Source organism: Leptosomus discolor, chromosome 8 (genome assembly GCF_034619465.1).
Source record: "Leptosomus discolor isolate bLepDis1 chromosome 8, bLepDis1.hap2, whole genome shotgun sequence".
NCBI lineage: Eukaryota > Metazoa > Chordata > Aves > Leptosomiformes > Leptosomidae > Leptosomus > Leptosomus discolor.
Window position 1 is genome coordinate 41,732,508 of NC_141398.1, and position 27,523 is coordinate 41,760,030.

Here is a 27,523-nt window from a genome sequence, read left to right on the forward strand (position 1 = left end):
ATGAGGGGCAGGGCAAAGGAATGGTAGTGCATTCTAGTGATTATGCAGCTGATAAACTAGTAATCAAAGGTATGTTTGCAGTTTAAGCTGGTTTTCATACAAGACTGTTCATTGAATAGATTATTTCTTACTGGAACTTCTATAAAGTGGACCTTATTCAGAATTACTGCTAATTATCAGTATATTCTTGTGCTAATAAATGTTATTAGCAGTAACTTGCTTTTGGAAGGAATGGGAGAATTTCCTAGAGACTTGAGAAGAAGGTGACTCCTTTCCAAATGGTCAATTCTGAAGCAGAGGAAAAGGTCTATTTCGTGTCTGTGTTCTTAGGTACTATTAAATACAGCTGCTAATGGAGGAATTTGGATTGAAAGTACTATGGTTTTTTTTTTTATGTACAGCCTGCACTCTTAGATAAGTCCAAGAAATTAGGCAGTGGGAATTGGAAACAGTTTTGGGGAGGGAGCGTACTATAGTAGCAGTAAAAGTCAAGAGTTGGATCAAGCGGATTCTGGAGTAAGTATCTCTTCATATTGCCCTTAGCAAGAGCCCACACTGCATTAACAACATGTGCAGCCCTGTTTGTTACGAGTTCATTCATAACTTACATGTGAAATTAGAATGATTTGATTAATTTTTTTAGTACTGCAATAAATCTATGTTCATGCTTAGAACTTCCAGCTTGTTCTTACAGTGCTTGCTTTTCTGTCTCACCTTACTTCTATCTGTTCTTTCTTCCTTTTCAACATTGGAATCCCTTAATTCTGTCCTTCCTATGTTTTTGGGTTTTGGTGGGGTTTTTTGTTTGGTTTTTGTTCATTGGGCTTTTTTTCCCCTAAAGGTAGAAATTCCTTTCTCAGCTTAAGTTATATTGAAATTTGTCTCTTGCTCTGTGTGTGTTGGTTTTTCTGTTTATTTTAACTATGCATGAATTTACCTTTGTGTATGAAAACATATGAAGCAACAAAAGGGAATTTCTCGATTGACATTTGTAAATCATAGGGTAAAAAGGTGGAAAGAAGATTTGGCAAGAAAGTCCTGGGATAAAAAATTTTATAATTATTTCAGCTGTCTGTGTTTTGTTTTAGATTGTGATTTGGAGTCGTGGAGAATTCACAGTCTTTCTACAATGGGAGAAAGGACAGATTGTACGAAATCACATAGTTCATTGGCTGAATACAGCCCCGTCAGTAAATCAGACAGGACAGATGCAAGTGACAGCTGTGAAACGCAGGATGGAAACCAAAATACAATGCAACTGAAGAAAGAAATATCTTTGATAAATGGGATAAGCCTTATAGTAGGCAACATGATTGGTTCAGGTATCTTTGTCTCTCCCAAAGGAGTTCTCATCTACAGCAAATCTTATGGATTATCTCTAGTAATTTGGGCAATCGGAGGGATTTTTTCAGTCTTTGGAGCACTCTGCTATGCTGAACTTGGAACCACTATTACAAAGTCAGGAGCCAGCTACGCATATATTTTAGAGTCTTTTGGGAGCTTCATTGCTTTTATTCGTTTGTGGACCTCACTCTTAATTGTTGAGCCAACTAGCCAGGCAATTATTGCCATCACCTTTGCTAACTACATAGTTCAACCTTTCTTCCCTTCTTGTGATCCTCCGTATTTGGCTTGCCGTTTCATAGCAGCTGCTTGTGAATGTAAGTATTTCTTGAAATTTACTGTGGTACTTTTTTTACCCAGGTTTAAGTTTTATTAAACCAAATATTACCAAGTCCCAGAGTTGTTGTATACTAAATCTGCAGTGTTGCAGTTGGGGAAAAGAACACTGCAGGAAGTTACAGTGGGGAAGAAAACTATTTCCAGTACATGAATAACTTGCAGGTATTCAGTCAGTGAATTAGCATTTTCTCATTCAGAAGCAGAACAAGGTGTTTTCCAAGTTTACTTATGTGGCAAAAATGAGGGAAAAAGTTTGTTTTCCTTCAGAGAGGTATATTAAATCAAACCTCAAGATGCTTTTGGTATGGTCTAAGAGTTGTTGCAGAATAGCTCTTAAGCTATAAATTCTGGTGTGATTTATTTTCCAATAGCTTAATGTAGACATGCTGAAGTAATTACTCTGGTAGGATTTTGAAAGATCATTCATTAAAGATTATTCTTCATGCTTGTGATTGACTATAACATCAGTACAACAGTACCTGTTGTAAAGCTGTTTTGAGAAGTGTAAATGCTGTGTGCACATAAAAACCCCCATGAAATGTTTGTAATCAGATAGCCAGCTCTGTTTAATCAATATAGAGGAAGAACTGTGCCCTTGCTTCAAATCAGGACTGTTCTGCTGTATCAGGAGAATGAAACTGTACGATTGTACTCTGTGTGTCTTATTTAATTTTAGGTATTACCTATTAAAAGTGTTTATGTACCTATTTTATATTTCCAGTAAACAGTGAAAAATACATTTCAGAAAGTCTGTATGGCAGTCCTTCGTCATGTACTGATCAGTCACCATGTGCTGTGGAGCCTGCCACTCCTATTGACGTGAAGCTTTTATCATAAAGTTGATACACAACTTGGGCTTTTTTACTGCCAGCTATATGCTTACAGGGAGGAGATGTACTGCTCCTACCTGGTTCCTTTTTGACGCAACAGGGAGTCTGTTGAAATAGCTCTAATGTTCCTATTACAGTTGTCTGTGTAGGACTAGAAGAGGGAAAAGACAGAGAAAGCAGTAGTGTGTGCTTCAAATACTTTACCTCTGTAACTAGTTGTGAACACATAGCTTCCCCTTCCATTTTTGTAAGTTAATTTGTTACTGTTGGGAAAGCACTAATGTCTGGTCGGTATCCAGTTAGTGGGAAGAATAATCACAAACTTCTTCCAAAAAATCTGTCAGCTTAATCAGTTCTGTTCCCTCAGTCTCCCTCCTCCCTTCCAAATGTGTGTCCACGTTTTGTTGTGACAGCTTCAGGAAAGAAATGAGGGACCTGTAATGTCATGTTGACATTCCTTAAATAGATAGTGTCCTAGGGTATCCTGGCACAGATTCAGAAGTGTGGGGGAATCTGCTCTTCCGTTTGAGGTATCTCACGTCTGAGAGGAGTTAGCCCTTTTAAGAAGCAGCTTATCAAAAAGCAAGAAATTAAGACAAAGTGATTCAATTAAAGTCATAGAATGGTTTGGAAGGGACCTTAAAGATCATCTCGTTCCAACCCCCTGCCGTGGGCAGGGACACCTTTCAGTAGACCAGGTTGCTCAAAGCCCCGTCCAACCTGGACTTGAACACTGCCAGAGAGGGGGCAGCCACAACTTCTCTGGGCAACCTGTGCCAGTGTCTCACCACCAAGAATTTCTTCCTAATATCTAATCTAAATCTCCCCTCTTGCAGTTTGAAACCATTACCCCTCGTCCTGTCACTACCCTCCCTGATAAAGGGTCCCTCCCCACCTTTCCTGCAGGCCCCCTTTAAGCACTGGAAGGCTGCTATAGGTTCTCCCTGGAGCCTTCTCTTCTTCAGGCTGAACCACCCCAAATCTCTTAGTCTACTCTCACAGGGGAAATGCTCCAGCCCCCCGATCATCTTCGTGGCCTCCTCTGGACCCGCTCATGCAGGTCGATTTTTTTTTTTTTTTTTTTTTTTTTTTTTTTTTTTTCTTGGGCTGGGTGCCCCAGAGCTGGATGCAGCATGGCAGGTGGGGTCTCGCCAGAGCAGAGCAGAGGGGCAGAATCCCCTCCCTCGACTTGCTGGCCACTCTTTTGATGCAGCCCAGGATGTGATTTGCTTTCTGGGCTGCGAGCCCACATTGCTGACTCATATTCAGTTTTTCATCCACGAGCACCCCCAAGTCCTTCTCTGCAGGGCTGCTCTCAATCCATTCTCCACCCAGTCTGTATCTGTGGGATTGCCCTGACCCAGGTGCAGGACCTTGCACTTGGCCTTGTTGAACTTCATGAGGTTCGCACAGGCCCATGTCTCCAGATTGTCAAGCTCCCTCTGGATGGCCTCCCTTCCCTTCAGCGTGCCGACCTTCCCACACAGCTTTGTGTTGTCAGCGGACTTGCTAGGAGTGCACTCAATCCCACTGTCCATGTTGCCAACAAAGATGTTAAACGGCACTGGTCCCAATACCAGCCCCTGAGGAAGGCCGCTTGTCACTGGTTTCCACTGGGACATCGAGCCATTGACTGTGATTCTCTGAGTGCAACCATCCAGCCAATTCCTGATCCACTGGGTAGTCCATCCGTCAAATCCATGTCTCTCCAGTTTAGAGACAAGAATGATTACATATAGTATATAATATAATGATTATATAGTAGATGTAGAAAGACAGTGTGATGTCCTCTACACTTACTGCTAAGAGAGGGGATTTGGCACCTTTTTCTTCTGTGGAGACATGTGACATCAAGTTCGCTCTCATGTAGGTGTAACAACTTGAACTGTCCATTTTATGGTTTTAATGCTTGTTCTTGCCCTACACTAGGTATCAGTGCTGAGACTCTCACCCCTGCTCTACAAGTTCAGTTAGTTGTTCCTGTTAAAGCTTACACTTCTCCCTGGCCTGGCAGGGCTGATGTTATGTGTTAAATCCTTAACTCTGGATACGATTAATACTTTGTTGATAAAGTTGCTGGGACTGGAAGTCTGAGCATTGGTTAGGTACAGACTGTATGTGAGAATGGGTGGATTTGTTGTGGGGTTTCTTTTTGCTTTGTTTTGTTTTTTTTTTTAAACTGTAGTAATTACTAGTTCTAATGTGAAATCAGTCTTACTGTTATACAGCATTCCTTTGTCAGTCATTTTGGCAATGGGTGTGGTATCTAGTGCTACAGAACTAAACTTGACAGTTTCAGGAACTTTAAGAACCTAAACGATAATTAAGTTGAAGAAAACATGAGAGAATAATTTTAGGAAAAGAAAGAGGGAGGGGATGTGGCTTATTTTGATTCTTGATTATCTTTTTTTTTCCTTTTAAAATGTTACAGACAGAGTAGCATTTTATCTGAAGTAGAGACCAAGCCCTAACTCACTAAGATAAGGAGTTAATAATAATTACTCCCAATGGAAGTTGCTTAAAAAAAATAGAAATGGACAAAATAAACCCTGTGAGCAAATAGTCCATGGGTAGTACCGATCATTAATACTAAAGAGCAGAGACAGGCAGAGTTGTTTTTTTTCCTGAGGGCTCTTTGGGAGCCGCAGCAGTTCTGACTTGAAATTTGATATGACTATTTTTTCCCCCCTCGTCTTGCCAAGCTCAGTGGAATCTGGTTCAGCTATTCCACTTAGCCCAAATGTCTAGTATACTAGTGCCATGCTTTTGAGATCATTACCTTTCTTTTGTTATCTTTTAAAAATTACTACTTTTCTGTTTGGTAACTGTGCTAAGTACATTTTTATCTTAATGGTATCAGATTATTCTTGGATTATGGGAAAGGAAAACATTTGTCACATCATTTAGTTTTGATTTGCTACTACCTTGCCCCTTAAACAGTCAAGTTTAGTTTTTATTTATATGCATATTTAAAATAAATAGTACAGGGAAATTGTTTGGAGATAAAAAGTACAGTAGAAAACCACATTTTTATTTTTACTATCTAGAGAACAAAGTGAGATTTGGGGGAAATATTTAAACTTCTGAGTTGGGATCAATAATGTAACGATAGTCTGGATAAGAAAAATATGCACTGAATTATTATTTTGTACAATAAAGAATATTGAAGGTACTGAATCCTATTCAATATTCAGCGTTTGAGTTCAGACAGAGGTTGTCTAGCTCTTGAGGAAAAAGTAATAAATGCAAAAGCAAAATGTTGACAGCCATGAGAACAGTGTATTTAAATGATAGCTTGAAACGTGTTTGTTGATCATATGAGTAAGTTTAGTCAGCCACCATTAATAAAATATTAGTGGAATCTAAAGTCTCATTTCAAGTTCCATTACAATCTGGTTAAAAACGACTGACACTAATTTATTTTTGGATAGAGGGGAAAAATATACTCAGAATACTCATTGCTTACTACCAGTTCTTAAAAATCCAGATTAATGTTGCCTTAGGTGTAAAGCATATGTTATTTGGTCAGATCTGTTATAAACTCCAGTCACAACTGGGAAAGAGTATTGAATTGCCTGTGACCGTATTCAGTATTGCAGATACTCCATGAATGTTGAACTCATCCTCAACCTAACAAGGAAGGATAAAAAACTTCTCAAACACTAATGTTTGCCTAAAGGAATTTCTAGATAATCCTTCATTTATCAGAACAATATGGATACATTGAAATTAATTATTTCAAGTAATAGCTTCAGGATAGTTGCAGAGTGCAGCTGATGAGGGGTAACATTAGGAAAATGGGCATGTAACCAGAGAAGGGGAAGGTCTTTCCTTCCATCTTTTGAAACAGTGTGTTTAGAACATCTGTTTCCTACTGTTTTGTTTAAACCAGTGTGTTTTCAGTACCAGTGTATTCTGCTTAGTTTAACTAAGTATTAGTATAACAGGTAAGTGCATATTTAGCTTATGCTTTAAAATCTTTGAAAAACGAATTAAACTGAATTTTGTTCAAATAATCTTTTGATTTTTCTCTTTCTCATTTCTCGCTCCCCCCAGGTCTTCTAACATTTATAAATTGTGCCTACGTTAAATGGGGAACACGAGTGCAGGATGTATTTACTTATGCTAAAGTTGCTGCTCTTATTGTCATCATCACAACTGGACTTGTTAAAATATGCCAGGGTAAGCTTATATAATTGAAACAAAGGTTTGTATTTATCAGTTAAACTGAATAACTGGTCTAAAGACTGTAAAATACCTCTGTATGTGTTACCCGATGCCTCAGTGCATAATATAGGCACTTTGAAAACACCAATAATACCAATGTTGGGCATTATCATGGTATTATATCATGAGAAGCTACCCTATCTGAGTTGACTTTGAACTGCATAAAAGAAGATAACTGATTGCTCAGCAATGTTGTGCAATTTACGGCCTGCAGTATGGAATAATAAAGGGAATGGAAACAGCAAAATACAGAGCTAGCAAAATATAATGGGAGCGGAGAAAGCTGTAAATTTCTGTAAGGAGCATACTACTTCACAATGAGATCAACTGAATGTTTTTTTTACAAAATGTATTTTGTGCATCTTAAAGCAAAAATAGATTTGTAAGAACATGTAAGTAGATTTGTGAAACAGCTGCTCTTTTTTTGATCACATCCTGAGTTCTGTTATAGCTGTTGAGAATTAGAAGGTTGCTGGGGTTTTGGATTTTTTACTTTTTTTTTTTTTTTTAATTTGTCTGTGTTGGGCATTGTGCCTTCAAGTTAGAGGAACTTTTGAACTTAGTTTTGTTCTTGGCCCTTCCTTTGGGGAGAATTTATTGGTGTGTTAGCTTAAAAAAAGAAAAATCACCCTACTTTCAAAGCTGCAATAAAAGTCTTTCCCTGGCAGTCTGGTAGTTTGTGTCCTTTGCTCTAACCAATTATTGTAGAAAGTCCATGAGCAAGGTAATTATTGTGAACTGAACAAGAATACACATATGTGAGCACCATGCTGGAGTGTTTAATCCTTAGCACATCTGCCCATCTCTTGGTTTGTTCATACTGAGCTCATTCACTACTGACTTCATTGATGTTTTCTCCCTTCTCTGTTTCTAACTCAGCAGTTACTCTGCCAACGTCTGTGCCAAGGGAACAGCAATGTCTGATTAGGATAAAAAGTAGGGAAGAGAAATAAGTGAAGATATTTGAGAGGCCTCAAATATTTGCCTGACCAGATTTGATGAAGTCTAGACGTTTCAGGTTGCAAGTACAGGGCACATTTTGGAGTTATATAGTAACTCACCTTTCTGTATTCAGTGTTCGTGTGTGTGTATATGTAAAACAGTCTGAATATATAAAACTGCCATTGCTGAGCTTGTCTTGACTTGCTTAAATTCAAAAGATGGCACAAGTTCTCACAAAAACTGGTGCAAAAAAGCCATACACTTTTTCTCTTAGCTTGGGAAAATTTCATCTCAAATGACAATAATATTTTATGTTCTGTTAATTGTTTTCTGTTTTTAATAGCTAAAACTTAAAAATCCATTTAGGTTGGGGTTTTCTTTTGGTCAGTTACCTAAAACCGACTGTAATCTCTGCTTTCTGCATAAGCTAAATAATTGAAAATTTAAAAGGATATAGAAGGATAGAGTGGATTTTTTTATGCGTATATATTATAAAAAATACCCTTAGCCCGAGTACTGTCATTGCCAGTGGTTTGTAGCTTAGTCTGAACTTAATGTTCCTGAACTTTTTGTTCCATTGTGGACAAACTAGGTGTTCAATTATAGAACAGTATCATCCACAGAGCATAATTTTTGGTGGCTTAGATGCCATGCTTATTCTCATGGCTGAAGCACAGAGTAGAATTGGAAAAAGGGCTTAATAAGCAGCTTTGACGGAATTAGGATTTCGGTGGGGTTTTTGCCTTTGTGTGCCAATTGGAAAAAAAAAATGACTTGCTGTGTTTTATTATCCTGTACTTCATTGCATCTCTTCCACACACAGGATATTCATCACACTTTGAGAACTCCTTTGCGGGATCCTCTTTTGATATTGGAGACATTTCCCTTGCACTCTATTCTGCCTTGTTCTCTTACTCTGGGTGGGATACACTCAATTACGTAACAGAAGAGATCAAAAACCCAGAAAGGTAAATTATTTGAGCTTTCTAAACCTGAGTGGTTCCCAAGTTGCTTGGTTTGTGGCTGTCTTTCACTAGTGAGTCCTGAGCTTATGAACAGAACTGCTCTATACTTAGATGGTAAGGCTGTGAACAGCCACTAGCAAAGATTTAGTTTTAAACTCCATTAAAAATGAAAAGGAAAAAAAAAAAAACGTTTAAAAAAAATAAGATGCTGTATAAGCTTTCAGTTCAAGATGTTCCTACTATTTGTTACAGTAGGTGTTAATATTGCAGTGAAACTTGTTACATAAGTGTAGTCTGTGCTGTGTTTATCTGTGCAATAATTCTGATTTCATAATTAGGAATGTTATCTTTTCCATGAATGTATGCTCTAAAAGTGTGACTGACTAATCTTGTTTAGTTGTGAGTCTGTAAGCAGACACCTTTATGTTAAAAATAGAATCCCCTTTGATCATTTTTACTTCCTATTATAAGCAACAGCTCAGATTGCTTCAACCGAAAGATAAAGAATTATAGATTTTTTTTTTTCAATTCTCCCAACTGATTTTGACTTTTGCATTTGTTCCATTAGCCCCGAGTTCTATGCTGTGCATTTATTTAACCAGGAAAGTTATCTATTAAAAAGATAAAATAGCGGATAAGTATTTTAACTCTAAAAATAGCTATTTTTAGTCAGTCTGAATTTCAGATTGACAGTATTCCTTTAAATTGTCTTGCAAAGATTTGTTATGCGTATTCAGAAGAGACATACATTTTGTGTTTGCATCAGTCATTTGGTCCTTTGCATTGTTTTTTTTTCTGCTAAAAAGAGCTTCCCTTTTGAGTGCTGTTGCAATGCCTTTTCATGTTTTTACAGTTAGTGTATTGTTCTGTGTTGTCACTTGGATAACTCTTGTATTAGATGTATTGTCTTCAAAAATAATTTTTCACTCAGAATCTTAGATGACACAAATTTCTCTAGATTCATTTGCTATTTGTAGGCATCAGTGCCTAATACAAAATTTGTTCTTGGTAACATTGCAACTGATAAAGTGAACTTTAAATTTTAGCTTTCTACATTGACAATTCTTGGGAATAATGAGATGTTCCAGACTTCTATAAAATTACTCCAAGAATTACATATTTTTCATATTCACTTGATTCATAGTGCCCTTCTGCTTATCTAGTCAAAAGTTGCAATCCACAAGTTAAATTGGAAATAGTCCCTTGGCTTTAATCTTAGGTGATGCAAAGTCCTTAAAATGCCATTGCAGCTTTTTGTTACATTATGTAACATTTCTGAATTAATTTCTAAGTCGTTTTCTAATTCTGTTTCTTCTCTGTGCTGAGGTTCACAGGTCCCTTACTCCTGAGTGTGCAACCTGGAAGCAGAGTCAGAACTCCCAGTTACTAATTTACTGATTTATATGGGGGGTAGTGATGTGTGTTTGGTTTTTGTGCTTCCACAGCATCAGACAGACCCAGCTGCAGTTCTGTGCCTCGGGAAATTTTTGAGAAAACTTCAAAAGTGCATTTCATTTTTCTGCTTTGTGGGGTTTTTGTTGTTTTTTTCCTTGTTATTATTGAAAACCATGTTCATGGCAAATGCTCGTCCATGTCACCGTGCTGTATTTGATTTCAAACCAGGTAAATGTGAGAGTAACACTCTCAGTTCTGCTTTCCCTTTTGAGACATTTGAATATCCCTGCAAGCTTTGGCAAAAGAGTAAGGCTGAGAAAAGCCAAAGCCTAATATTAAAAGTTTGCTTCTGCTCTGCAGAGTTTTTCCCTGTGGAGCTGCAGGCTCAGGACTGTGAGTTCATCTCAACTTTAAATCTTATCTGTTTACATCTAGAGGTTTTCATTGTTTCCATGTTACTCTAGACTTTTTTCATATTACTTTCTAGACATGGGTTTGCTAGTAAGATATAACACATCCCAAGATTCACAGCTGTGCAGCTGCTTTGGATCTGCCCTCTGCATCTCTACTTTCTGCAGTTACACAGCCCAGTTAGTTCGTTCTCTACATTGATGAATACACATGAGAAGATCAGGGGTTTGGTTTGGTTTAGTGGATGTCTCTGCATCAGTTCTAGAAGTAGGTGCTAGAACAACAGCAGCGTTCCCCAGGGAGAATGAGTGCAGTGACTCTGAGCTCTGCCCCTTTGGGTTCTAGTTGTGGTAATTAGCTTGGCCTGTAGGAAATAATTTAAAGCATGTAAATTTGAAGGCTATTATTACGGATCTAGAAACCCTGAAGTTAGGGTACTTGAAGAGCAGTTACATAGAATCCGTTTTTACACATAATTTAGGTTTTAAGTTATTGCAAAAAACTATATATTTTTTCCAGTATTCTCTATTAGAATTTCTAGTTTTAAAAGGAACCGGAGACACCTGTTTTGAAATCTCTATTCTGTCTTCATATGTTTTATTGCTAAGGTGAAGGATGCAAATAAATAAGTTTATTCTGTTATTAATGGATTTTTTTTTTCCCTGGGCTGTGGGTTTTGTTTTGTTTTTGTTTTTTTTCTTACAGGAACTTGCCACTGGCTATTGCAGTGTCTATGCCGATTGTCACTGTTATCTATATTATGACCAATATAGCTTACTATACAGTGCTGGATGTCGAAGCCATTCTTTCTAGTGATGCTGTGGCAGTGGTAAGTTGACCATGTGGTATTTTGCTAAATTACTCACTTTTCACCTTTTAGGGATGCATTTCGTTTTGAGGAACAAACCAGGAAAAATCCCTAGTTTATTATAGTACTTCACTGAATACAGGAGGACAGAACAACTCATCACGAATAATTTAATCTTAAATAGAAAAGTGGTTAATGAAATCACATAGAATAATAATATATTATCAGATTTATTAAAACAAGCACAGGTGCATCTTGTTAAGTATTTTGCAAAGATGCTAATTAGACTTGTGCACTTTGAGCTGGTTGTAAATTAGCCTCATTAGTACATAATTGTCTTCTCTGTTTCTTCATGCTGCAATATTTAGAAAGCTGGAGCAGTATACAGAACAGCATTGAACTGAGCTGTGTTCTGTTGGGCTAATAATGAGTGCAAGGCATGTCTGTAAGTGGATGTGTTGCAGCTCAGCTATGACAAAGTTTAGCCTTGTAGCTCCTTTTTAATAACTTAAATCACTCTCTTCCCAACCCTGTATGAATTCCAACAACTTTTAATATTTTAAAATTCATTATTTTTGTATATGGGTGGAAGTTTGAATCCATTGAAATATGTAAGCTTTTTAAAGTAAAAGCTCGTCAAAACATGTTTTATGCTTAAAGCTAATCATTAAACAAAAGTGAAGGGTGTTTGGTTTCGGTTTTTTTTTTTTGCCCTCTAGCTAGTGAATAAATTGAATAGTTCTGGCTACTATATCCTTTAGAGTTGAGACTTGGAAAATTTAATCTTCTTTTTGGTTATTTAAATGGGAGGAAAAGAAATAGATTTCCTCCCTTTTAGATTCCAAATTGGCTTCTAAAATTTAAGTAGTCAGACAATGGACCGAATTTTAAATACATCCAAACGAAGGAAGTATTCGCTCTGTTCCCACAGAGGATTACTATGATTAAAAACTGGCTTAGAAAATCAGCAGATTCTTGTTTCAGGTTTCCGCAGAAGCACTTACTTGACTTTTTCAAACTTGAGAAATATTTATATTTAATATAAATTTTCAAAATAATTTATGGTAAATGTGGGCTGTAACTTATTTCAAGTGTAATTATGCAGATGGTTATTTCAAAATGTATTGAAAGTAAGTAAACTTTAATTCTTTGCCTCTTTTTAGATGGAATATGGAAATACAAAGTTGTCATAAAATATATTGTGAAAAACTTGATAAAACACTTCAAAATGAAACAAAACAAGGACAGAAAATACTTGATTTTGAATAAGCACATGCTAAGGGGTAATAAAATCTCCAGGAATATTTATTTCTGTTGTAGGCTATAGCATCCCATATGAAGTACCTTCCAGTTACTGATAATGGAAGTTTTAATTCTTGTCTAGAATTAATTAATCTAGACAAAACTAAAAGCCGATACAGAGTCCACTGTCCATACTGACATCTGTAAAGCAACACACTATTGTTTTTTGTCTAACAAAGACGCAGAAAATACACTCCTTGACAGTGGTGAAATTCTCCAATCCAGCCTATTCCCTAAGAGTATTCTGTGCCTGCTCTACTGTTACTGCTCCTGCCCTTTGTCATCACAGACGTTTATACAGCTGTTAGGTGAATGGGATGAGGAAAACTGATCTGCCCTGGGAGATTGAGGGAATGATTCACTGTGGGTCTGTCCAATTTGTGTTGCTGTACAGAGCAAGTGGTAGCACTGCAGCAACAATTGGTGGCCAGATAAAGGAGGGATGATAGATGCCTACGCATGTGAAACCCAGGCCTAAATTTTTATGACTTTATATACACTTCATTTACTTGTTCTTTGACATTGTTCTTGACCAAAAGTGAGTATACATTTATTTGTGTGTGTATACATTAGTGTATATATGCATGCTGTGTAATTCTACATGAAATTGTAATACTCAGAACTGGACATATCAGGTCTTCCTCTCTAGTATAGGATGCATCCAGACATGGAGGAGAAAAAAGGAAGACTTAAGAATAATATGAAGTCCTTAGTCAGTCTAATAGCATGCAGAGATATTGGGTGACCAGGATAAGAATGAAAAAATGTTTGCAATTTCCAAAGTTATTAGTGGATTTACTTCTTGTGCTAGTTTTAGTGGAACTGAAGTGAATGAATGACTTTTGAAGTCTAGAACTGTGCTTTTTCACTAGATCTCAGGATTGCCAAATGTTGCACTTAAAAACTTAACTAATGTTCTGTCTAAAGGCATTTTTACTGAGATGACTCATTGGCTGGCAAACAATGGTCTTCTGATTGCCACTACTTATATCCCTTTTAGAACGATAAGATGAAAGTGCAGCTGAGATTTAATACTTAACACATGACTCATTAGAGATTTCTTGTCATCGCTGATATGACTTTAGTTGTCCAGCTTTGTGAAACCAACTTTAAGCTTGATCTACTAATACTTTAGCAAGTAATGTGGACCTCTGTAAGGATGTCTGTAGAGTGGAACAGTTGGCACTGGGGATGTGATGCGCATGCACTGTACGTACTTCAGGGGTGCATTTTACTTTGGACTACCTCGAATGAGCTCCCATGAACCGAATGCTTATGTGTGGTGGGAATGCAGTAGCTATGTTCTTGAAGTTCATCTTTCAATTTAACCTGTTCTAAAACAGATTAGCTCCGATGCTAAACAATGTGAACCAAAAAGCAGTAAGTGGCGATAATAGGGAGAGTTGCTTCAAAAGTGCACTTGCAGTCCAAATTGAAACACTCATAGTGCACCCATAGTTTTCTAGCAAATAGGGAATGAAAAAGTGCTAATGACTGTAATGGTCTGTATTTGAAAACCCTCCTATAATACAGAAATGTAAAAATCTTCATGGTGAAATTTCTCTGGGTAGTGGAAGAGAATTTTATCGTTAGTGGAATCTTTAAGAAGTCGTATGTCATTGTGATCAGTGGATGAATGAAGAGGAGATAAGAATTAAGCCATTCGAAAAACTAATCAGATGAAAATGACCCACTTTGATCTGCTCACATATTCTACATGTGATACAGAATGCTGTAGTTTCCTTATTACCCCCTATGTAGTTAATAGGGTGAAAATTATGATAATGATTTTTTTTTTTTTTTTTAAGAAACATGGCAGTAATATTGCTGCATTTTAGAGTCTTTTGTGAACTAAAGCAGCAGTTAAATTTAATCTTTCCTTGTTCCTAATTTGGGAAGGAATGGAGTAGCTTTCTCCATTTCAGTCAAGAGGATTTGAGCTGGAAAGATGGGGGAATAGAAATTGGAAATAACTAATTTCTAAATGATGAGAGTAAAAGTTTTAAGTACAAGAAATACTAGTAATAGTGTATCTTTGGACATCACCTTGCATACTGTTTTTCTTGGTGGCTGGGAGGTGAAAGAAGTCTTACCAAGGGCTGATGTGGAACAAAATTATGTCCTTGTTTTACTTCAGTATTAGCTTCATTGTGGTATAGTATTGGAGCTAAGAAACGATGTGAGCCGATGATTAGCTTCTTTCCCGGAGATGTTCAAAAAACATGTATACGTGGCTGTTCAGGACATGGTTTAGTGGGCGTGGTGGTATTAGGTCAATGGTTGGACTTGAGGTCTATTCCAACCTTATGATTCTATGAAACTTATTTTTTTAAGCTCTTTTTTGTTGAAGTAATTCAAGTACTACAGCAACAGCTAGCTTAGAAGTTCTGCAAATGCTCTTCAGACAGTTGCTGATCATGTAAAAATCACTTCCTTTTTCAAAGATTCCTGTCAGTTTCACAGTTGACTTCTATTTTACCTCATTATGCAAACCATCGCAACCCTTACTGTTAAGTTTTATACATATGAAGCAGTTACTCTGTAGCACAAACACACTTAAAATAAATGAAAGCAGAAACTTTATCTCACCTTCCCCTGTCACTGAACAACTATTTTTTTGCATCTGGGAGAGCCATTGTATTTTTTGTTTGGGCAGCTGGCTCCACAAGCACTTTTTGGGCTGCTTCATCTTCTAACAGGAAGGAACATCCTGGCTGCCTGTGTATACCTTGTTACCTGCTTCCTGTGTTTGGCGTTTTTTTGATTTGAGTTCATACGGTAGGTGATATTTGGCAGCTTACTACTTTTACTTGGAAAAGCTAAAAATTATTCCTGATTGAAGCAAATAGTTGGTTGTCCTGCAGAGCCAGCTGTCTTTTTTTCTTGGAGCTGTACAACTTTGTTAGTAGATTTGGGATAAAGATGGTGACTTCACTTGCATCTTGGAATACTGTCTGGCTAGTCCAGCACTGATCAGCTCAATTTACCCTGGTGTACTCATATGCTAGAGCAGACTTACTGTACTTCAACATGTCCTCTCCCTCAATGAACGAGGAATGTGGGAGGCTGTGTGTTTTAGCTGTTTATTCTTCTTTGGTGTATAGTTTAACAAATGATGAGGCTCTTTCTTTTAACTGAATTCAGTCAGAAATCTTAGACGTTTTGGGTGTTACGTCTCTTCCTTCATTTGGCCAGTCACTGGCTTCTTTTCTGAAGAGGAAAATCTGCTTGTCTTTGGCTGCCAGTGTCATGTCCCCCTTCTGTGCTTGCACTGGCACCTCCCAGTAAGGTTTCTTTGGATGAAATGCACATTCAGTACCTTATAATGGAAGAACTCATCATTAGAGCCAGGCGCTCTTTTAGGAGAGAGATGTTTGGTAAGAAATTTACCTTCTTTCTTGGAGCTAGCTGTAATTCACTACCAATGCAGCACTCCTGTTGCTGGCATTGGAAGACAAACTGAGCCAGAATTTGAAAGAGTGCTACGTAGTTATTTTCAGTATGAGAAAGGTAAGAGGCTTTGGAAAACTGAACCCTACAGCTGGCTATTAAAAATGTTAAGAACAGGATAAACACCTGAGAACATTTAGTTCAAGTATCTTCTGCACCCTCCATGAAGACATAAGTGAAACTGTTTTACTGTTGGAGCTGGCATCTGTAAAGTTTGTGTGGGCCATGCAGAAGAGACATGTTAGATGCAGTAGACATGCAATATATTAATGCAGTAGAGCAGTGCTGGTTTCTCTTACCATGAGATTATATTGAGCGACGTAAAGATGAAAAGAGTTTCATGCTAGACCTTGCACTGCACTGGTACCTTTTTTTCCAAGAAAAGCTGTTGCCAATAATACAAGGAGAGAATGATGTCTGAATAGGATTGATCAACAGAATGGTGGTTGAAACAAGAATTACAGGAAACCTGAGCATTTAAATTGCTTTCTTTTGTACCTTTACAGTTTTCCAACTCTTGTTTTCAGTTGATTGCATTCTCTTTCCCGTCTTCAATATATGTGACATTAAATCTAATTTGGTCAAACTGAACAGATGTCACACAGTATCTTGACAAATTTAATATATGGCAGTGGAAGAAAACTTCATCTGCTCAGTGGCTTTTTTTTTGCCTGTGTGGCTTCTTGATTGCCATAAATCAGAGTTTCTTTGTTTCCTTTATGAAATAGCTCCTGAAAGGCCTGAGAAGCTAAAAATTGAGAAAACAGACTGTAGTTCTGAGTGTCAAATCTTCTTGTAATGTGGCAATGTATTTGTACTTTGCCTCAAGAGAAAAGTTGAAGCAGAATTAATTGCACTTCCAAGATACTAGTCAAATTGCTCATATATATTAATCTCCTTACTGCTCTATGATTTCCAGGGTAAGAATGTTACAGAACTGAGCCTGGAGAAGCTCGCATGTGCGATAGGATCTTGAAATGAGCTACATAAAGAGGCTCTGTAGATAGCTTTTAATCTTTCCTAATAGAAATGCCTCACAATCTTTGGGTATAGTTTCGTATAAGTTTCTTATTCACATAGATTATATTCTCTTTGCATTTATCCATCTGATCAATACTGTTTAGTGCTTTGCCAGCCTAGCATGTGCTCACACCACCGTATACTCTCAGTGTTGTCTGACATTATTTTGTGCACCTCTAAGCGCACTTTTTATGTACAGATAAGTGTGGTGAAATGGTTCTCAGCTTGTGATGTGCAACCTGTATGTGGGTCTTTCTAATCATCTGTGTGCCTGAATTACTGGGTGTGAGGCACTATCCAGTGTGTTTGTTGTGGCAGCTTTTTAGGCAGGGCAATTCCCACTGCTTTTAATTCAACCTGTTTGTATGGAACTGCTGTTTGGACCTTTAAAAGGACAAAGAAGCGTTCTTGCAAACCAGTCACAACTTACTAGCTGATGATCATAAGATCAAACTAACACAAGATAAAAATAAAATATAGTTAAATCAGTCATTCACGTCTTGAAACAAAGCTGTAATTCAGTTTTTGACCATTCTTCCGGGAGTAATGTAACATTTTATTCATGACGAAATAAAGGCAGTTCATTTGAGAAGTGCATGGCTGGAAGCTTCTTCCTCCATTATTATTCCCTGATGATGATTTGGAAAAAAAAAATCAGAACTAAAGGGAACAATTCCAGGTGCATGTCTTTCTACATTGTGTGTATATATATGTATATCTTACATGTCCAGTGGATGGGAGGGCATAAAAGGACTTTGTCTGTGATTGCAAGTGCTGTATCAGCCACTGAATTCTCTTGCTGTTTCCTAGCTGTTAGAAGCAGTTATAGTTCAAGTCTGGACTACAGGACTTGTCAGACTGTAGCAGAGATGACAATTTAATCTCTTAATCCTTCTTGCTCTTTAGACTTTCTCAGAAGAAACCTGAGAAGAAATCCATCCCCATAGTGGTGGCTTTCTCCTGTTATGGTGGACTAAATGCTTCTGCTATAGCTGCCTCCAGGTAGGCTCCTCTGTCATCCTCCGCATACCCTTGCGAATGCTCCATTCTTTCCCCTGTTGCCAGATCATTTGTTTTATAAATCCACTTCGCTACTCCCAGAAGTAGTGGTAGTTAAAGTGGTCAGGTACTCAGCTCAGAGCCCAGGTCTAGCTCATTTGTGGAGGATCTGAGATTGTACAGCGGCAGTTTTAGCAGAAAGCAGCTACTAACTATTCTCCCTCCCCCCCCTTTTTTTTTCTCTTGGTACAGCGCACATGATGTATGTGCTTGATAACTTGATTGCTTTTTGTACTTTTCTCTGCCCTTCTTTCTTATGCAAAATAACCCTCTGATACAGGCACACAGTTGGATGTTTATTGTTGCCACTTTTATTTACACTTCAGTAACACTTTCTGCAAGAAACACTGTAGGGACCTTTGGTTTTGTCATTGTTTACATGGATGTAGCTCAGGTTTGGAGAAGACATTTCTTGGCATCTGTTAAAATGGGAGTGTTGAAGGATTTATAAATGTGTACTCTGAGGTATAAAAGTGTGTTTATTGTCTGAGTAGTGATATATGAACTTGGCTGATTATTATGTTAGAAATGAGGGTGAAACCCTGTCAGAAAACACATGCATAAAGGCAGGTGGGTCTATACTTGTCATGTTCAGCTAGTTAATACAACTAGAAAGTTTAGCCGAACTTCAGGTATCTTTCAACGTTGTTTTGCTAGAAGATCTTTTTGCAGGCAGATCTACTTGGCAAACCAAGCTGAACTTTTTAGATCATTCCCAGTTAAAATACTCTTTTGCATTACCTCTCTTAGGGAGAAGTTAAGCTCTTGAAGTTAATGCTCCACCCGTTGCTCTCTCAGGAATCCCAACTACAACATTAGAAAGTACGTTGGAAATAACAGGATTTGGTAAAGGCTGACACTAGGTTATTCTCTCTTTTGAAGAGTCTAAATTGTAGAGATCTAAGGAAATTAATTATTTAGACTTTGAGCTGAATCAACAGTTGTTCTACATCATATAGTTTGCATCCAGGATACATTGACTCTATGTCTTGATCTGTGTATAGTTTGTGGCAGGGATACCGTAGCTTTGCCTTAACTCTTGTGAGTTTTACTGCTCGTGCAAATGATTGCTGTTTTCTAGGCTGTGGGAAACAGTAGCATATCTTAGAAAGATTGGATGTACATTCTAGGGTGGAAATGGCCTTTGAGTTAGTCCCACATCTGGCATTCCACACTGACCCATTATTAGATGTTTTGAAAGGAAGTGGGAATGCTTGCAAAGAACAAATGCCAACCTGCCTTTTGGGCGAAAAAGTTTCTCCAAATGACGTATTAGCTGATTTGCATCGTGTAGCATAAGATTACATTCATGTTTTCTCTCTCTTCTTTGATATTAGCTGTTAATATTACTTACCTAATGCTTACCCTTTAGGCAACCATACTAAACATCTTAATTCTCTAACATCTTGAGTGAGTTGTGTATCTTATCTTTGTATATTTAAAAAAAAAAATAAAATCCTCTAGCAGTTTTAAGTTTGGTACCTAGTAATTTCACTTACTGTTTGGCTTCGGAAATCAACAGTTTAAACCATCCTTTAAAATATTAAAACAGTTGCTTATTAGAATTTTGTCCTCATTCTTACTTGTTCTAGAGAAGTTGTCTTAATTCATGCACTGGATCGTTATGAATTACATTCTGCTTTGGGATTCCAGGTTTCTCAGAACTGCATCTAGGTCCAATAAGGATCTGGGAGAAGCACTGTGGGTTCTAGTAATTATTTATTCTTGAGCAGCAGCAATCTTTTATATGTAATGATGTGAATTAGTAGTTGTTCAATTTTGATTGACTGAAAAAGGGTGATCCATGGTATACAGAACACATTTCTTATGGCATGTTTTTTTATTAAATTGATGTTCTGATTTCAGCATGGAATAGAATTCATACATGGGTTAGTTCTTTTATATTTGTGTTGATTTTTTTGTAATTTCTGTGGCAATATGTGTGTGTGCATTTTTCCACCCCTGTGTTGAAGCTCCATTTGGAGGGAAGCTGTGCTAATACATATGAACCAAAAGAGCTCAGGAAGAGAGGTACTTTAGTAAGAGTCAGGGTGACTAACACAGTTGGTCCATTGACTTTGAACCTTTTGGCAAGGTTCCCATTGAAGTGATTATATGCTTTTGCATTGTCCCTTAGCAGCAGGAAATCCTATTTGCCTTTGCTGAGGCTCAACTAAATTACACAAAAGGATGGAATAAATCCTGCTTTTTAGTGTAGGTGGTGGTATAGAGCTAAGCAGAGTTGGGTTCTGAACCTTAACCTGGATAACGTGCTGAATGAAGCACTTTGTCAGCTGAGACAAAGAACAGGAAATTTTAGCTGGCCAAGCTTTTTTTTATGTGAGTAATTTTTTCTGCATTTTATGGATTAAAGATTGACATTATGTGCAGGGTCTTGCTTCATGAAAATCAATCACTCATTTAATGAAAAAACCAAAATCTATATTAAGTCACTGAGGCTTTTTTGACCTACAGAAACATTCAGAAGACAGATCATAATGCAGTGCTCTTGGTGATCTTGTTCCTGGAGTAGTTAAATCAAAATTTGACCACTGTTAAATCCAGATAACTTTATATGCTACAAACAAAGGCCAGTTCTGAATGTTAATCCACTTTGACCAAACTGCTTAGCTCATAAATGTTATGATGAGGACCAGTAGTTAAAGGGGAGGTTTCAAAATACTAAAATATTGAAAATGTTTTTAATAGAAAAGACAGACCTGCAGAAAGCTGAACTAGTATATATGGTTTTTATTTCTGAAGACCTTGACATTGATAAAGCAAGAGAGAACTAAGAAAGTGATTTAGAGAAGGGTTCGTAAAACGGCTTAGGTTATTGCTACCTGCTGAGCTGTAAAATGTTCTAATACCAACAAAATCTTTGGGGTTTGTTTCAATGCCAGTTACACATAAGTGTACCTTTCTGTTTCTATTAATAGTGATTTCGTGCTGTCTAACATAGATGTGATCCTTTTGCTACTATGACTGTTAGTTTGCTTCTGTAAAAGAAATCATGGAAGTAATTTAGCCTATCAGGAGGTAGAATTGGGATAGGAAGGCTTCCACCCATGTCCTCTGAACACAGCATGAGCAGACTTCTGCTTAACTCCAAATATGCTAATGTTCAGACATGAACAGTTCTCGGACCGAGATGGGATTTAGAATAGCTGTCAGGTTTCATGTATTAACTTTCTAGATTTTTCAACCATTTTGTCTGATATTCTGTCTTTCTCCCTTTTTTCCTCCATCCAGGAGGCTGAACAGAATTGACCAGGACAGTATCTTGCAAATTATTACCCGTTTTTATTATAGGTCCCGGTTCACTGACAATTGAGGGCTCTTACCATTTGCTGTGAAACTTGGATGCTCCTGGTTTCTTGGTTTCAGAGCTCTATCATGGAAAGTCACCACAGTTGGCCTGCAGCATTGTCTAGCAACATTAACAAATGACTGCTAATAAGATACCTGCTCTGTCATTTGTCATGTTGTGAGAGTAGAGCCCAGAGGCTCTGCTGGTGGAGCTAAAGGAAAAGATGATGTTGCTTAGGAAATTGAAAAAGAAGGAAGATAAAATAGACCCCTGGAATAGTGTCTATAAACAGTAGGTTTGACAGTGGCTATGTTTATCATCTGCAATATGGCACTTCCCTTTTTGGATATGTAATAATATTTTTGTCCTATATTCTCTGTAGTCACTATGTTGCACTTGAGTTCTGTAGTTCAGTTAAATAATAAAATACATTAGAATTGATGAGAAAATTCTAAACCCATTTTGTTTTCCTTTGTGAGCAGAAAATGTGACTTCAGGTGCTTGGCTGAAGAATTTTGTGCTTATTTAGAATCCATAAATAAATAAAAAAGCTGTGTGCTTCTTTGTGCTGCGTTGTGGATTGTCCTTACTATATTACTATTTTTCCATACAAAATTACTACAAAAGCTTTGATGTCATTGTTTTACATATGCTTTGTTGCAGATATTTTCATGTTTGATTTTTCTTTTCCCTTTCATCAGACGTTTGCTGACCGAGTATTTGGTATCTTCAGCTGGACAATTCCCATTGCTGTAGCCTTTTCTTGTTTTGGTGGACTTAATGCTTCAATTCTAGCATCATCAAGGTAGTGCATATCTCTTCCTGTTTGGCAAATGTTCATAAGTATTTTTACATGTTACTCTTATGCTCATCTATTATGAGGGTGGCAAAAATACTTTTGTAACTGAACCTATAATGAATAGCCACAATAAAATAAACCTCTGGGTGTGTGTACATACACCCTTAACACTACCTCACTTCCGCAAAGTGTTCCTAGCTGTATGCAGAGGATGATTAAAGATCAAGTGAATGATGTCTCTGTGGTGAGTCTTCTGATTATTTAGATTGAGTTACCTTCCATTTTACTTGGTACAATACATCCAGCAAGTTCTTGTTTTCAAATGTATTTACTTGAAACTTAGTGACTTTAAAAAATCAGTATCTTTAACATTTTTTCCAAGTAAAAAGTTTTAAAAGTTGCTACTGCTATTAAGCTGCAGTCAAAAAGCTTAGGATACAGTACAGAAGCTTTCCTCTGAGTACTGATTATGGATGTGACTAGTGAAAGTTTTAAATAGATTTATTCAGGCACTTTAACATCCTTCCTGTCCATTGAATGTATGCGTAATGCCTCTGTACTGAGAACAAATATGGACATAATCTGGTGAAGCAGTCAATATAGAACAATCTGCAGTTGATAATAAAATTATGTGAGTTTGGTTTTGGAGCATGTTGGGTGAGTGACCTCTTTAGAGACCTGGCAGTCTCTTCTGTTTGGCATTGAAAACTATTCTGCTATAAGCTGGAAAGTTTTCAGTGCTAGCTTCTGGAATTTTTTTAAAACAATAGAAATTTATTTCACTTACAATAGTTGTTTTCTATTTACCAGTAGGATTGTTTTATTAAAAATGGGTGTTAACAGCATGTTTCTAAAAGCTTATATATCTTTTATTGGTTGTTGTACAGTACACCTTTACAAGAAGGGTTGAATCCATGTTCCAGTATGAAGGATGGAAATTCAGTGGTGTAAATAGTTATTTTGACTGGTATTGTTCTTTGATTTACTGTAATACATTCTCAACATCTGTTTTCTGACTATATTTTTTTCCAGGCTATTTTTTGTAGGATCTCGAGAAGGTCACCTTCCTGATCTGTTGTCTATGATCCACATAGGGAGGTTCACACCTGTGCCAGCACTGCTCTTCAATGTAAGTTACTGTTTTTCTTTTCAGCTGTTAGATGTGACTATATGAATTATTTTAAAGGAAAAGTTTTAACAAATCACAAGAGAGAACTTCAGATTTACTGTCATCGAGGTGATTTCTGAGAGAGTGATTTTTGAGGCATAGAATCATGCCAAACACCAAGGAGTGTAAGGTGTTACTTTAAGGCAAAAAGCAGTGTAAACAGGAAGTTTCAAACTTCTGTTGTTCATCTCACTCTTGTTCTTTTCTGACAGTGTGCTATGACCCTTATTTACCTGGCTGTGGAAGATGTCTTCAAGCTTATTAATTACTTCAGTTTCAGTTACTGGTTTTTTGTTGGTCTGTCTATTGCCGGGCAATTATATCTACGTTGGAAGGAACCAGATCGACCCAGGCCTCTTAAGGTAACACTTACTGCAGAATTGTTTAAAATTGCTGTCTTCCACATAATGTAAGAAGTACTGTCTAAACTCTGGACCATACATGTTATGTCTAAAGGTTACAAATTGATCAGGACATAAAACATGGCTTCCATTTTCTGTTGCACCATGAAAGCTAGCTTGTCTGCTAGATAAGAATAAGTGATTGTTGTAATAGTATACTCTTTTATTGTACATTAGTTCAATCAGTATTCCTTCTTTCTGTCAGCTGGAGAATATCTCAATAGGCTAACATAGTAGTTAACCTTTTTTCTTGGATTAGAAATCTCTAATTAGGAATGCTTGAGTCAATTCTGTCAGTGTGGGCCACATTTAGCTCTGATGGTGTTTCAGTACAGTATCTGATCCTCTTACTACCTTTTCACACTGTAAGTTGATATTGTACACAAAAAGGTCATTCCTGTTTTCTGCATATTCGATTTGTCTAAAAACACTTCTTGCTGCTATACGGTTTCTTTCAACACAGCACAGTTACCATACTTGATTACTTTTGCAATTTTTAGCAGCAGTTCTTTCAAGAATAATTCTGCAATTTGCTTATGGTTCTAAATAGCCAGATGTGTAAGAGGAAGAGCAGATAATTTCACAAAATGGGGTTGAGAGGGAGAAGGCTCTCACCAAAATGTTTGTAACTGTAGACAACAAATATTTCAATAACATTCTGTTCTGTTTTTCTGTCTCCAGCTGAGTGTGGCTTTCCCAATAATATTCTGTATATGCACGGTATTTCTCGTGGTAGTGCCACTCTATAGTGACACTATAAATTCATTGATTGGAATTGCCATTGCTTTATCTGGAATTCCAGTCTTTTTATTGGGAGTCTATTTACCTGCATCAAGAAGACCTCAGTTTATCAACAAGATTTTAGGTAAGTTTCTTTGTAGATGGAGATGTTGTTAGGAAAGAGGAAAACTAAGTAAGTGAATCTCATTTTGTTGATGAAAAGCATTGTGGTCAGCTGACCCTAGCCAGCAGCTAAGTACCCACAGAGCCGCTCGCTCACCAGCAACCCCAGTGGGATGAAGGAGAGAATGAGGAAGAAAAAAAGGTGAGAAGACTTGTTGGTCAGGATAAAGACTATTTAATAAGTGAAGGAAAGAGGGGGAAAAAAGCCCTGCTGCTGCTAAGGCAACCGTTTACCACCTCTTACAAGCAGACTGATGCACAACTAGTCTCCAAGCAACTTCTACCTTGGAAGACACCCTCCCACATGCACACACTTCTTCCTCTACCTGTTTTTATTGCTGAGCATGACATTATATGGATGAAATGTCCCTTTGCCTAGTTTGGGTCAGTTGTTCTGGCCATCTCCCCTCTGAATGTCCTGCCCATCCCCGTCCTGCTGGTTGTGGGGAGGTCAGAGCAAGAAGAAGCCTTGTTACTGTGCAAACACTGTTGAGCAATAGCCAAAACCTCAGTGTGTTACCAACCCTGTTTGAGCCACAAATCCAAAACACAGCCCATATGGGCTGGTATGAAGAATGTTAACTGCATCCCAGCCAGACCCAGTAAAGGGGTATCTGATTTTATATATATGGTTTTACACCCAGGTTGTATTTAAAAGACCATCCACTTTCTACAGCTGATGTCCTGGTTTTATACATTTCTCTTTAATCAAGCACCTGATAAGTCTTTTTCTTAAGCAAGGTTGATGACTGTAAAAGGGCTGGATGTTCTTGGTAATGCAAACTAACTGTTTTGCTTTATTGAATCAGTTGTTTTGAAGATGGATAGGTTTTATGTCAGTCATTCAGGAGTTTTACCTTCTACTGAATTGCTGCAGTTAAATTATACATTTTTCTCCAGCAGGTTTATAGCATAATCTTAGAATGCAACAGGATGTGGTACTGCAGCAGCTAGTGAATATGTAAATACTCAGTAATCTTGTCACTTTTCCTGTGTGCTATTTATTTTTTTATTCTTCCAATTCTACACGCTTAATTATAGAGAGAAAAGATTTTGCTTCAGTTACTTGGCAGAGTGCCTAAGAAAAAAACACCCTTGCATATCAACAGAAGCTTTAAACATTATCTGTGTAAAAGAATTGAATGGAAGACACTTTTTGTATTAACTGTTTATCATTTGTTTCCCTTAAGAGAAGTGTGGCAGCATTCTTGACAACTTTCATTAGTCACATGCATGTTGTGTAATTAGGGTTGAGATAGGTGGCTAATCTGAATATTCTTCTAATCTCCAATTTCCTATGCAGGTGCAGTCACACGAAATATGCAGCTGCTCTGTTACTGTGTTTTAACAGAGATAGACACAAATGAAGAAAAGAAGTTAGAAGTCAAATCCAACTAAAATGTCAAAGCCATTACAAGAAACAGGAGGGAGAATAAAGCAATTATGACAACAAAAGGAAGAGGTGGAACTGGAAAAAGCAGGCAAACTGTTACCAGTGGTCTTTCAGAAACACTGAAAATGTACTTACTTGCAGTTGGATTCCCACACGGATCGTGCAGTCTCATCACCCTTCAAACTGTGGCATATTTTCAGGGCATGATTTCATTGGATAATGATTACCTACTCATTTCAGGCACACAAGCTATGCATCAGTACTGTTCCTTCTTCAGAATTGGTATTAAAATGGTAAGAGCTAATGGATCAGATTGGATTTCTGCAGAACCAGGAAGTGAAGTAATGCATTTTTAAGTTAGACTGAAAACCACTTTGACTCAAAAGACCAGAAGTCATTGCCAGCTTAATTCTCATGGATGTTTGCATGAAGTGATTTGCTGTGCTATCTCAGTTCTTACCCCAGAAAACTGGTCACAACAAATTACCTAATTTGTCATTATTATCAGAAAAATGAATAAAGTTGTGCTACATTATTTAAAGACTGAACCAACCTTTCTTCCTTAAAGATAAGTATTTCATTCCGTACACTATGTGGAAATGTAGTATCTGACTGTGGCAAGGATTTAATCACAAAACACCTGGGCACTAAAGATCTGACTAACATTTGATGATTCTTTCCTGTTAGCTTGTTAGTTCTTGCTCAACTTCTGATAGGCTTTATGAAACTTCCAAAATTAAAATGTTCAGTTTGAAGCTTGTAAGCATTTGTTTCTGAACTGTTTCAGTGAACACACAGCAGTGTTACCTCAGCTGTCAGAAAATTCTCTTTCTAAATTTCAGTGCTGTTCACAGGAAAATGACCATCTGAAAACTCACAGAACAAACCACTTTCTTTTTTTGTCTTCTATAGCAGAAGTAAAGTTCTCTGGCAGCAATTATATATTGAAAGCCAAGTAGCAGGGAGAGAAAATAGGAATAAAAACAGAAATAAAAAGTAGTATTGCAATACATACTGATGCTAATTAGTAGTATTTGTAATTCCAAAGCTGTAAACCTAACATCAGGATGCTTTGATATGGAATTTTGGTGCAGCAAATGGCAATATGAAGCCATCCTGTGTGGCTAGCAGAGTGAGATGTACTTTAAAAACATACCAGGAATTTTTATCTTAGTTCAGAATGTTTACCTCAGTTGACTCGAGTTTGTCCACATGCAGTTTTCTGTGCATTTAATCACAAGATTATGGCTGAAGCAACATACTTCAAATGCTACACCACATTTGCATCAGCCACTTGAATAATAGTGAGAATATCTGGATTCTTGCACTGACTCTGGCCAAGTTTACCTTACACAAAAAGCTACAGATAATGGCAAATGGTAGTAGATAGTGAAGACTAACATAAAATGGAGTCTTAGGCTACCTTTATGAAGCAGCATTGGGATTCAAGATAGTTA

The 27,523-nt window shown here is 37.3% G+C and overlaps 1 protein-coding gene across 2 annotated transcripts; it reads left to right on the top strand.

Annotated features, from left to right (window-relative positions):
* Window positions 1–1,090: 1,090 nt before the first annotated feature.
* Window positions 1,091–27,066, top strand: SLC7A6 (solute carrier family 7 member 6). 2 transcript variants are annotated; one of them, XM_086469639.1, is made up of 10 exons: window positions 1,130–1,661; window positions 6,570–6,695; window positions 8,506–8,650; window positions 11,159–11,282; window positions 22,104–22,207; window positions 23,234–23,330; window positions 23,582–23,731; window positions 24,452–24,635; window positions 25,977–26,049; window positions 27,033–27,066. In XM_086469639.1, the coding sequence occupies exons 1-10, from the start codon at window positions 1,130–1,132 to the stop codon at window positions 27,064–27,066; spliced, it is 1,569 nt and encodes a 522-aa protein (XP_086325765.1). The 2 variants fall into 2 exon arrangements, with proteins under 2 accessions (XP_086325766.1, XP_086325765.1); XM_086469640.1 differs by lacking the exon at window positions 27,033–27,066 and having other exon boundaries at window positions 1,091–1,661; window positions 25,977–26,077.
* Window positions 27,067–27,523: the final 457 nt, after the last annotated feature.

Coding starts and splice junctions, on each gene's coding strand:
- SLC7A6 (XM_086469639.1), top strand. CDS start 1,130: ATGGGAGAAAGGACAGATTGTACGAAATCACATAGTTCATTGGCTGAA. Junction 11,283..22,103: donor CTAGTGATGCTGTGGCAGTG/GTAAGTTGACCA, acceptor CCCTTTCATCAG/ACGTTTGCTGACCGAGTATT. Junction 22,208..23,233: donor TCAATTCTAGCATCATCAAG/GTAGTGCATATC, acceptor ATTTTTTTCCAG/GCTATTTTTTGTAGGATCTC.